The 12,409-nt window shown below is 38.2% G+C and overlaps 1 protein-coding gene across 4 annotated transcripts in view; it reads right to left on the bottom strand.

The window, feature by feature from the left end:
• Positions 1-12,409, bottom strand: part of ptprub (protein tyrosine phosphatase receptor type Ub) — a 223,992-nt gene that overhangs the window by 16,969 nt on the left and 194,614 nt on the right. For 2 of the 4 annotated variants that reach the window (XM_016675036.1, XM_016675037.1), the window contains 6 exons: positions 11,641-11,658; positions 10,017-10,053; positions 8,341-8,438; positions 6,532-6,648; positions 4,641-4,795; positions 829-964 (listed from right to left, as the gene is read on the bottom strand). In XM_016675036.1, the coding sequence (XP_016530522.1) occupies positions 829-964; positions 4,641-4,795; positions 6,532-6,648; positions 8,341-8,438; positions 10,017-10,053; positions 11,641-11,658 (561 nt within the window). The remainder of the gene's footprint in view (positions 1-828; positions 965-4,640; positions 4,796-6,531; positions 6,649-8,340; positions 8,439-10,016; positions 10,054-11,640; positions 11,659-12,409) is intronic. The other 2 variants (XM_007559577.2, XM_007559578.2) reach the window with 1 other exon arrangement.

The raw sequence follows: 12,409 nt of genomic DNA, 5'->3' as shown, positions 1-12,409 counted from the left end.
TTAAATATTTTTCAGCTGGAAGCAGAAAATCATCATAAATAACAGAAAGAGATGCTTGAAAACACACATTGGTGTGTAATTAATCTATATAATGCCACTTAGTGACCTGAGTTAGTGAAATAAAGGAACTTTTGAACAATGTCTCAGGTTTTTGAATACCACTGGCACCCATTGGTGCAAATTCAATAAAAACCAACTATCGTACTGAAAGCGCTTTGTTGGCACGTCGCTGTCAGAACAAATTATATCTAATTTGCAACGTTACTATCTAAATTTATGTCCACATATTCAAATAATAAGCTCTGGTTAGTTTAACATCAAGCTTACACAAAATAAAGCAAATAATTGTTCGATAGATACGTATAATATGTTTGAACAAACACTCAAAAAACATAAAGTGATTTTTAGTAAACCTTGCCTTAATGCTAGTGTTGCTTGCAGTGGGAAGTAAACAAAACATGCAGAGGGGAATTTATGGTCAGACTGAAATGCAACTATGTCAATGTTGTATTCACATTGCATTGGACAGCTGTTTAATTTCCTGAACCCTGCAGAAGACAGCTCATATACCCACACACTGCACAGTGACAGAATGCTTATTTCATTTAAAAATATGGCAATGACCTTTATACAAGCAGCAGAATGGAACTCTATGAATGTAATACAACTGTACTATTAGAAGGCTTTTTTTTTTTTTTTTTTTTTAAATCAGTATGTCCAGCCTTGTGAGCTGCTGAATATGCAGAATGGATGCACATTAAAATACAAGATGGGTGACTCTGTCTGAATGTGAAAAGAGGTTTTCCCTCGCTGCACATTTGCTCTGACCTCTGTCTGGATCATGTTGATGCGTCGCGAGCAGAGGGTTTTCACACAGTTGTAGATATCCACCACACCTTCGCACTCGGCCATGTCCAACATGACATCCAGCACAATGTAGCAGCCGGTGCGTCCGGCCCCCGCGCTGAAAGACAAATGCCAGCATTAGCTGAGAAATCCTTGCAGCCTGCTGGGTTAATAACTAGCTCAAGTTCAGAAAAAAAAAAAAAAAAAGCTACTGAATTTCTCTCCGATACTGCTAGACTTCTAGATATAAAAAAATAAAAAATACTTTTTCAGTCAGAAATATCCTGTCAGAAGCGACGATGAAAAAGTAACCCATGCATTTGTTATTTCAGGGCTGGACTTATGTTTACAATGAGGAAGTCCACAAACTGCAGTAATTTCATAAGCGTTCTGATGAAATTAAATTTAATCAAAAATCTGATTTTATTTCTCCTAATTTACCTTCCCTTCATTTGCTCCCTGTTAAATCCATATTAAACTTTAAAGCCTTTGGATGATCTGATTGGTCCAGATGTTGCTAACAGCACTTTGCTCTCAGACTGCAGCTTTCCCGATGGTTCTTAGAGTTTCAAAAAGTACAGTGTGAGGCAGATCCTTCAGTTCTCAGGGTCCAGCTTTCAAACACTACTTTTACTTCCTCTGCTACTTTGTTCCACAACTATTTGCAGTAATTTCACCTGGAAAATTTCTGTTTTCTCTCAGTTATGTTTCTTTCCGTAGAAGCTACATCTGACCTGGCATTCTGCTCATCTGTGGTTCCTTCCTGGAGGGGGACATTGGCTGAGCTGCCATCAACATAACATTCTCCTTTTCCTGCCATTGACTCTTTACTTTTCTTTAACTTAGAAAGGATTCCTACATCAGCTGTTCTTTTCTTTCTTGTGCATCTGCTCTGTCTTCTCAAACCCCCAGTCAGTCAGGACAAGCTGGCCACTTGTACCGAGTTCTGCTGGAGGTTTTTCCTGCTAAGGGGGATATTTTTCTCTCCACTGTCACTACGTGCATTCTCAGAAATAATTAGAAATTGTAAGAGAGATTGCTGTAAAGATGGCATAATCCAAGCGACTCTCCACTGTTGCCATGTGGTGAATGAATGCTGAAAGTCAGTGATTCAAAGCATCTACTCCTCCAAGTAGTTTAGGAGCTAAAACAGCAGGCTGTATATTCAATAGTAGCACTATTTCTTTACACAGCTAATTCTATTTTCTACTCAAAAAAATAAAAATAAAAATCTGAGCTAAACGCATCCTTTCATAAATAGCCACCTAATCAACAGCAGAAAGGTTTTATTTTCTTTCATGTGAAACGTATCATCGTGAGGTTTGTATCATTTGAAGCATGCATATGAACAATGTCCAACATATCTGTGCTCCAGCTTATGCATGTGTGTGAAAAATGTCTACAAAAGAGGAAATCGTGTACTGAAGCACCAGAGGTTATTTACCAGGTAAAATGTTATTCTGCTGGCGCCGAATGATTGCATCGCATCTCGTAGCAATGTTGGTTATTTGCATGCTAAAGTACAATAAAAGCCCATAATGCTGCTCAAGTGACTTTTTGTGCAAGAATAAGTGTATAAAATCGGCTGATATGACTCTGTGGGTGTCCTGTGCTTAAAAGTAAATACATACAGAATATTATTTTTCCTCATCTTAGTCTGTCGGAACGTCTAGATCCCCGATATGGATCTTTACGACTGTGGCTTCAAACCAGAGGAATCAAGGGCTGCATTGTAGGTTATGAGACAAAAATGTATTGGTAGTTGCATAATTTACCTGCACTCATAGTTATTAGCTAAAAAAAATATTATTGTGTTCTTAATAAAACATTTTTTGATAAAAAAAAAAAAGTTATGGAACCGAGGTCTTTGACTCTTTGATGTGACATATGAAATATTCCTGACTGGCGAGGTGAGCCAGCTCAGTCCAAACAAACCGCAGAGATGTTAGCAGAGGAGGTGGATGAAAGGAGGCTATTCGTAAACTGTAATCGGTCACGGACAGCAGATCTCATCTGCTTTGCATGACACTCGTAGCATGCAAAGAAGAAAAAAAGAAAAAATATATATATGTTTTTTTTGTTTTTTTTTTAGTTTATTCACCCTTTAATTGTTAGTAATAATTTTAAGCTTAATAAATAATTCTCAGAGATAATATACCCTGGCATCCTGTTGGCCTGTTTGATTGAGTCACAAAAAAAAATAGACAAATTAGATATCAACAATTTGATGATGCAAATACTTTCAGACATTTCACACTTTTTTTTCTCTGTCCTTTCAACCTCTTTGTCACAAGCGGCACCCAAAGTAATCAAGCTACTAAGGGTGATAAATAATCAGGCTTTTATGATCTTGGACAGGAAGCCTGTCAGATTGATTCTATATATATTTATATCATATCCTGTTCAGAAACGGTATATTATGAAACCCATTTCCAAATGTTTATATAAAGTAAGAGGACACAGGTGCTTAATGACCTTTGTTTCCACTCGGGTTTCTGTTTCATTAAAACAGAGTATTTGATGGGAATTGTAAAGTGACTTTTATGTAAAAAAAAAATTTCAGTGACAAATAATGTATGAGGGTAGAGCAGCATGATATTGGAAAAAAATAAAAATCAGATATGCGATAATGTTTGTGAATGCTGCGACAACAATATGACTTGTGACAAACAAATAAGTAAACAGTATTAATGTCTTCCTACTTTGGGTTCATGGCAAGTTTATACCTTTAAAAAATGAATTGTCTATCCAGCTACTGGAAAATAAAATCCCTATCTGCAGCTCATTCACACCAGCTGCTTAGGCACTGAAGAAATAGCTTCCTAATGATTTTACCACCTTACCCTCCTCTTTACCCTGTAAAAGATTTTTATGTGCTGCAATAAACAACTATTGTACCCAAATATATACCAGACACAGAAAGGATGAACATCCTGAAATAATTAGCCAACATTTATTGCAGTTCAGGCAGTTCCTCTGCGTATTTATATTGGATACGACTATACTGACTATAACATTGTGATATTTTGTCCTGCCTCGCATGAGACCCCAAAATGTGGGATTCCTGAACTGCAAACTCAAAATTAGACATCATCTTAAAGGAGAATTAAGCAGAAATAGCAAGGAGATTGTCATTTAAACTGTCAACTTTTTTTTTTCTTTAATATGATGGAGTCATCTTTTACCATCAATGATTGTGTCTTGGATTGTTGGAGGCTTTTACACATTGTTTTGTTTATGTCAAACCAACCCAAACTATGAGAGCAGGTGTGAAAGAAAATGTTGAAGTGTGGGCTGTTTGTGAACCTTGAATACTACTAAACTGAAGAAGTAAATTAACACTGTCTAATATATGAATAGATTGGATTTTTGCTTTGTATGTGTTCACATAATGCATTTAGTTTGTACATTTCCCTTTTTCTCACCCTTCTTCCAACATGTTGATTCACCTCTTGCACATTTAAGCACTCGCATTTAACTACCAAACTAAGGCTTAGTCTAAATTTAATTTAGACGTTTTTCAACCAAGACCTGGCAAAAGGCAGGAAAAAGCACAAAAGGTCTTTGGCAAATTGGAGGATCGGGGGGGGGAAATAGAGCAAGTCATAGAAGGCTATGAAAACTACTTAAAAGTGAAAAGGGTTGGATTGAACACGTTTTTTACTGCCATTATCAAGATAAATGGCAGTAAAAACAAACCTGTGATAAATCTAAACGTAAACCTATCATATGCAAATACAGCCGTTATCTGGGAGTGATGTATGCATTTGAATGTACTGGGAGGGCCGCCCTACCTGCAGTGGACCACCACGGGGCCAGCATCGGGAGGCGTGGAGGCTTTCACCCTTCGTATAAAAGCCAACAGTCCAGTGGCATGATAGGGCACGCCATGTTCAGGCCAGGATGTAAAGTGGAACTGACGGACCTCATGCTTGGTTGAGTATCCTCTCTGTCAACAGGAAAAGAGTTTGTTTATGCGCACAGGCGCCTAAACAATGAAAAAAGTGAATAGCTACTCCCCCATTTTATGTCATCACTCCATTCAATCAGAGCAATGTACAGATTTTACTAGGCTTCATGAAAACTGTAAAAATCATAACAAAAGTATTGCTAAATTCTAGAGCTAGCCTCGTCAGATGTTGGTTTACACTCTGCATCACTTTTAGTCCAGAAATTAAAATCCCTTCATTGAAGGATAGCCTTGTTGGTCAGACAGTATGCAGGCATAAAGAGGCAACATGAATGAGATGTATTTCTTCCTTTACAGTTGTATCGTCCTTGCTGCCTGTAAACTAAACAGGACGGTAAAGAATGACAGAAGAGACATCAGTGTGCATTTCTTTATAAACTCTGTCCTTGTTGCTTACGTACTCATTGTCCATAACAGCTTTCCATTGATTATGCTCTATGACTAAGCCTGGTTTTAGTTTTATAAATAAGTCTAAGATAAGCAATCATTTAAGTAAAACTGTTTAAAAAACAAAACGGGATCAAGCTTTATATGTTTATTCTACTGAGGTGATTTCATATTAACACAACTCTTGTTTCCTAGATGTTAATATTAACCTCATACAAACAGATGCCAGATGTTAAAGGACGCTTACAAAGATGAAGCAGAACCATATGAAAGATAGTCTTCCTCGTAAAAGTGCAACTTTGATTCAGTTAAATTGGGACACATTATTTATGGAAATTGTAAAAAAAAAAAAAAACAAAAAAAAAAAAAACATGGTGCCCAGAATGAACACCCATAAGAAGATGTAGCTTCAGATGGGCAGTGGGAGGACATACTGTCAACTCCAACATGTTGTTATTCATATAGTTTCCATGCCCATTATGTATCTTCCCCAACTCTGCAACATGTTATAATACAGATAATAGAATAATAGACATGCTCCCGTTGGTTTGGGAATTTCAGGCCACCATGTTAGCAGGGTTTTTTTTGCATTTACCACAAAATATTCAAATAGAGCATTATTCCTCATTGATGGCTACACCTCAGCATCCGACTTTACCTTACGGATGGTTGAGAGTCTCTGCGGTTTTCTACCGTCACACAGCAATTTCGTCCTTTGTTCAGAGATGACAAATTGAAGCAAATGTTCTTTTCTGTCTTTTTTTTTTTTTTTGAAAACATAAATCCCCCAAAAAACTCAAAGAGCTTTGGAAAAAAAAAAAAAACAAGAAAACTGTCACCAGTTTCCAAATTCATCCTGATTTAAATAAGCACACGTGTGTGCCCAAGTGAGAGCGAATGTGACGGTGTGATGATAATCCTGTGTTCGTACCAGAGTCTTTCCAGCCTCACTCTGAGCCTTTCCAATGAGAGATCTCCCCTGGAGATTGACAGGATGGAGGCTGTCAGGGGCACCGCACTGTAGCAGCGATGATGGAAACACGCCGGGGGTAGGCGCATAGCTGCTGGTGTTAATTCCTCTCAGATTAAAATGTGGACCTCGCATCCATCAGCACAAAGTCCCGCCAAGCATCTAATCCCTTCTATTCATGTTCTACCTTTAATTTTACTTTTCGCTCTGCTAGGTAACATGGGGAACTTGTTGTGGGTGCAGGCATTGTGAGATTCAACAAAGAGCACTGGGTTTTGCCATGAAAAAGCTGTAAGGGACGTTCTGACAAAAACAAAATGACAGCGTTATGGGAAATCTAAGATGGACATTGACTCACCCTCTCCAAGGCAAAGGTGCGAACTGTGTACTCAGCCAGAGTTTCCGTCTTAAGGAGAGAGATTTTGATGTCCCCGTACATCTCGCTGTCATCAGGCCAGTATTTACAGCACTTCACCTGTTTAAAAACAAGCAAGGCAACATTTCAGACCTTGAGCTAACCTTGTCTTTCTGTTCCGTTGCACATCTGTGAGAAAGTGCAAGAAAATTAGAAATATGAATCCTTTTTTTCATGTATTTTGTCCTAATTTATATATATATATATATATATATATATATATATATATATATATATATATATATACATATGAAACCTCACAGTTTAAAATATCCTAACACTTTTGTGCCCTTGTAGAAACATAAAAATACACATATTTATGTTACCTAAAGCGTAATGCTAAAGTCTGGTCTTACGAATGTATTTTATGGTAGTTTGACCAGATTTAACTAAATGTATAGTAGCAGAAAATGTGCAGTGAAATGCTGCACTACTTATTTCTCTGGCCCTGTTTTATCTTGCAAGGCAAAGAGGGGAAAAAAGCTAAATAACAACATAATACCAGGAAACATAATGAAAAAAAGTGCATCATTTTATGTTAACATCACCCAACACAATGGAGGCACTATTTGGATTCAGCCACAGAGACCACTTCTCATTTATTGATTGTTTCTGGCAAGGTAAAGATGGAGAACCAAATTGCTCAAGGGGTTCTGCTGGGAAAATGGTGTCATTTTAACCATCTGCTTTGGTGATGCTTCCTTTGCTCTGGCTGATAAAGATGAGGTACTTGAGTTCATGGTGCATGTGAGGTGAAACATAATAGTTCTACATCAATATGCCTTGTACATACAAGGACAGACACACTTTTTATAAAACTGCACAGAAGCAGACAAACAAAGTATATTTTCTTTTGTAGTGATCATTGCATCAGGTGGTAAGGAAATGTTATGCCTCATATGATACGTTAATATTGTCCAGCGAAAATGTCAGACATGAATTCTCATTTATGTGTAGTTTTAATTACCAAAGATCAGGTTGTTTGGACAGAATGAAGAGAAGTTTGATCTTTTTCATAACATCAAGCTGACAAATTACGATCACAGCTGAAACGCCTCTTTTTAAAGTTTTATCTAAAGTTGGCTGCCTGGTTCTTATGAGTGGTCCCCAATCGTTTTCATGTTAGTCTCAAATCTTGTTAGTGCAGAAATCCTGCTTTCCCCATCCCGTGTCTGTAATACGTATTTTCCACTTTAGATCCGGCCCCCTTCGGCCCAGCCTTATTTTAATCTGGCCCTGGAACAGTTTTGTGTTTGGTCGTCTGTCCATCTCCCTCTGTACGCGCTTGACAGTGAGGAAGCGGAGGAAAAGAATAACCTCAGCTTTACCTTTAACTACAAAAAGTGTTTGCTACCATATCGTATCTTCATAGACTAACCAGATGAGCAATAGTTTCACTTGTATCCAAATACAAGTGACATTACAGTTCAAATAAAAACCATCACTAATGAACAACAGACAAAAAAAAAATAAAAAATAGCTCGACTATTTTTTACAGTGAACCTTATATTAAACTTTTAGGATATATCATGATTCATAAATGAACAGCATGTTTAACAGCTTGATCTGCAGCTGCAAAAAAAGACGGCAAATTAGCATAATATATAACAGCTTTCAGCATTCTGCGAGGCATATGCCCATCAAAGGCATAAAAGCTTCTTATTTAGACACCAAACAGTTCCCTTTTAATGGTTTCAGTACTTATCTGAACAGTGACAGAAGGGGGATAAGAGGAGAGTGCACATAGCATACCCTGCCAACCTCCACCAGCTTAGTGATCATGACGATGCTGAAGCAGTTTTCCTGCCACACCATCCTCCAGAAATCGTACAGCGTCTCCTGCTTTGGTCCTAGTGGGAAGAGGGAGGGAATAACAAAAAGAGACACACAATAAGACAAGCCTGTCTTATCAACTTCAGATGTCTTGCTAGTTGTGGGTTTGTGCATAGTTGTGACCCAAGTGGCCTTTTCTGGAGGACAGAGTTCCGTCTCTTAAAATTACGCCGTAAATAATTGTTTTTGGTCATTTCAAGCAGGCAGAAGGAAAGAGGGCGACGGGTGACTAAAGCAACAGCAGCGGCTGATGATGGAAGTCCGGCAGACCAAAAGTCATTCACTGTCATCAAAGGAGGAGACATTTAGGAAGCAATGCACAGCATGGAAACTGGAAAACAAACACTGGAAGAGACAAAAGCGAAGCTGAAGTCGTTTGTCTCTCTTGCAAGTTTTATCTGCTTCTCTGAGTCTACCAGGAGGGGGTTGCTAGTGGAAGATAAGCAGATGAGCAGATCCTCCCAGACCTCTGAATGGGAGCTGCACAGAAAGCAACAATCCACAGGGTTCAAAACCAGCAGAGAAAAGTTTGTCAACACTTTCCCCACCAAACGACCCCCATAAAGGGGTAGTTCTATATTTGGCTAGCAAATGTTACACCGGGAATTTGTTACATAAAAAACAGCTCAAATACAGGGTTTCAATAAAATTTTGATTAAGACCCAAAGCATAATTGTGAAGTGAAGGAGAGATAAACTATGCTTTCAAAATATTTTCCAAACAAAATCCTCTAAGAAGTGTTGTGAAGTGTTATGTGGGCAGGTTTCCTCGCCTCAGCTATGGATATCTGTATCTCCTCCAGAGTAAACACGGCCGTCTCGGCTGCTTCGCCGATTATTTCCTTGCCTGCCTCACCAGTAAAAGTTAATGGTCACATCATGCAAAGTTAGCAGCTCAGCTTTCCTTTTTTTCATTCTTAGATAATGGATTGTACCGAGCTATGTGAGATTGTCAAAGTTTTAAAAGTTGTTCCAAAATCTAACCCCATTTAAAACTTCTTGGCCTTCATGATCATTTTTGTTCTTCAATATTTTCCAAACAAATCTGTGAAGCCTTCAGAGACAAGCCGGATTTATACTAATATTAAATTAGACACAGTTGAATTTTCAAAAATAATTAAATGACTTCCATTATTTGCACTGGATTTTATTTAAGCGTACAAAACGAGAGAGATTTGGGCAGAAATCCTCACTTTGTAGATTTTAATTGGTGAAAACTCTGCATAATTTTCCTTCCATTTCACAATTACACGGCAATTTGTGTTGATCTTTCACATAAACTTCCACTAAAATTCACGTTTTTTACTGTAACGTTACAACTTGTCTTCCATAGGGAGGCTAAAATCTAAGGATGTAGAAAAGTATATAATCTAGTTTGTCTTTAGATTATGTCTTTATTGGTTTTGTTTGTCTTTATTGGTTTCGCATAGGTAGTGGCAATTGTGTGGATGAAATGAATCCTTGGGTAGAGTATAATCAAACTGCTAAACTACAATAATGATAAAAAAAAATACAAAAAAATCTATTCACCATTACTGAATCCACACACGCATACATCCACAGAAATATATACTCTAGCCTTGTGGGAATACTCACCCTGAGTGGCGATGAAGTGGTTGGATCGATGGTAGCCCTGAAAGAGAGAAGAGAGATGACATGCTGAGTAAGCCATCTGAGCCTCAGGCACAGCTGTAAGGGTGGGGGTCTGTCTGTCTTCCCCCTTTTTCTTCCTTCTCTTCTTCCCCCTCACTTCCCTCCTTTGAAAATGACCCCTTCTGCAACAAGCTCACTTTATAATTATCTAGCATTTCTACTGATGAATCCGGATGCTGTTGCTCTCAGCAAGTACACAAAGTGAAGCTTGGGCATCTTAAAAAAGTAGGAGTCCTGGGACATCTTAGGAAAAAAAAGAGAGGTACGTGAATGAAGAATGACTGAATCCCTGCAGCTATTCACTGGAGATATAAAAAACCAAGACCTCAAACTTTTTTAGTTTAGATGCCCAATTTACCAAAGAATGTCCTTCGTGACACAGTATGCTAGAACAAGGAGGGGAGGGAAAAAAATTCAATGAAGGTTCACAGTGTTCTCTACCTGGGCTGCTGAATTTACCAAGAGCACGTTGACTTGTATATAAATAAATTCCCCCAGTGTGATCGGCCAATCTAGTGCAACAGTAGAATAATAGCAACTAGAACCTTCTTCAAAAGTGAAATTAACCATAAGCCTCAAAACAGGCCAAAAAGCTTTGCATGAAAAGAAGCAACATCCTTTGATGTAGATAATAGATGTTTTCACACAGCGTACATGGGATGAATATGAATGAACAATGACTTGTCACCTCTACAGCCTTGAGCCAAACAAACATGACAAAGACCACATGAATTATAAACACTTTGAGGGAGCGCAAACTGTTCAAAGACATTCCTGTTGGGGAAAAAAATCAAATAAAATAACGTACAGGTAAGCTAACCTCTGCGATTCTATGAAAATGTCGTCCAGAAAACCACTCTGATGCTGTGGTTCACTGTTGATTAAGAGGAGCAGCTGAAGGGATAATTGATGCTGCAATTACACGACTATCATGAGTCTGCAGAGTGAAGAAGGCGGGTCAAAAATAATCGGCATGAACTCCAGCTCGAGCCCACCAGCTCTCATCAAGTCCGCCTCGTGCAGCAGTCCATGCAGATAACGCTTTTTTTTTATTTTATTTTTTTATCTTTTTGCAGAGGGCATTCTCCTAAAATATCAAGTCCGTCCATGTTGCTGATGTATTGCGGCTCCGAATCGCATCTGGCCGTTTAAACTGAGGGAAATGTTTAAAATGGAGATGGATGACTGTTGCTGCAAGGCCCGCTATCCACAATTCCTCAGGCTCTGGCCAAACTTGATCATCGGGAATACAACCACTCCTCTTCTTCAGACAGTTGCCATAGTAACTAAACTTCCTGATTTTTGGCCCCTAAAAAAAAAAAAAAAAAAAAACTAAGAAAGACAGCAGGGTCCTCTATCCAGAGAGGACACATCTCCTTGTGTTCATTTTAAATCCTTAACTAAAAAGGGTTTTTTTTTTGTGTGTTTTTGTTATTTTGATCAAATGCGCACCTGAAACGCTCTGACCTTCGAGCACTTGTGGATAGAGGACAGCTGAAAGTGAGTGGAGAGGGGACAGGAGAAATAAAGTGATGGGAGGCAGAAGAATGAGCAGTGAAGTACTTACTTCCCTGTTAATCCGAATCTACAGGGTCCGAGGTCGAGGAGGTGGGATGGGGAGTAGAAAAAGAAGACACACAGGCTAGTTAATGAAAGAAGCTCAGGAGTTACAGACAAGTGGGAGGTCTGTGAGTATGCAGAGATGTTTGCGCAAAAAGCAGCACTAAATTTTATGTTAACACATATACATAGTGTTTACTGACGACATTAAATTATGGGGTTTAATGACGTCTATTCTGACAGGTGCTTATTTAAGGTAAGGTTTGTGAAATTTATTCATTTACTTGTTTATTTTTGCTGTTAGACGACATCAAGGATTCTTTCTGAACTGTGTTTCTCACTTACAATAGGCTGCTAAATGAAACATTATCTTAACACGACGGAAGCAGTTTTTGCATTTCATTCAAGTGATACGGGAGCCCAACAACCAAAAGCACTATACTAATAGCTCTAAGAAAAAACATCAGAGTAAATTGTTAAAAAAATCAATTCAATCGATTGCAATCAGATTCAGATTTATAGAAGCACCAACAAGTAAAGGACAGAACTCATCCGTTTGCATGGCGTTACTGACATAGATATCTTCACTATCTTAGGGATGTTTCAAAACAAGATCAGGGAAAATACTTAAGAGGCATTTTAATAGATATCTCAATTCTAAGGTTTTATTTGTATAAACATTCTAGTTTTCCAAACTCAGCTTGCCAATTTTTAGTTCAATAATGTGTTAATAATATAGGAGGGAGGAAAGGAAAGGAAAGGAAAGGAAAGGAAAG

This window comes from Poecilia formosa, unplaced genomic scaffold (assembly GCF_000485575.1).
Source record: "Poecilia formosa unplaced genomic scaffold, Poecilia_formosa-5.1.2 Scaffold105, whole genome shotgun sequence".
Lineage (NCBI taxonomy): Eukaryota > Metazoa > Chordata > Actinopteri > Cyprinodontiformes > Poeciliidae > Poecilia > Poecilia formosa.
This window is presented reverse-complemented; position numbering and strand designations above follow the sequence as displayed.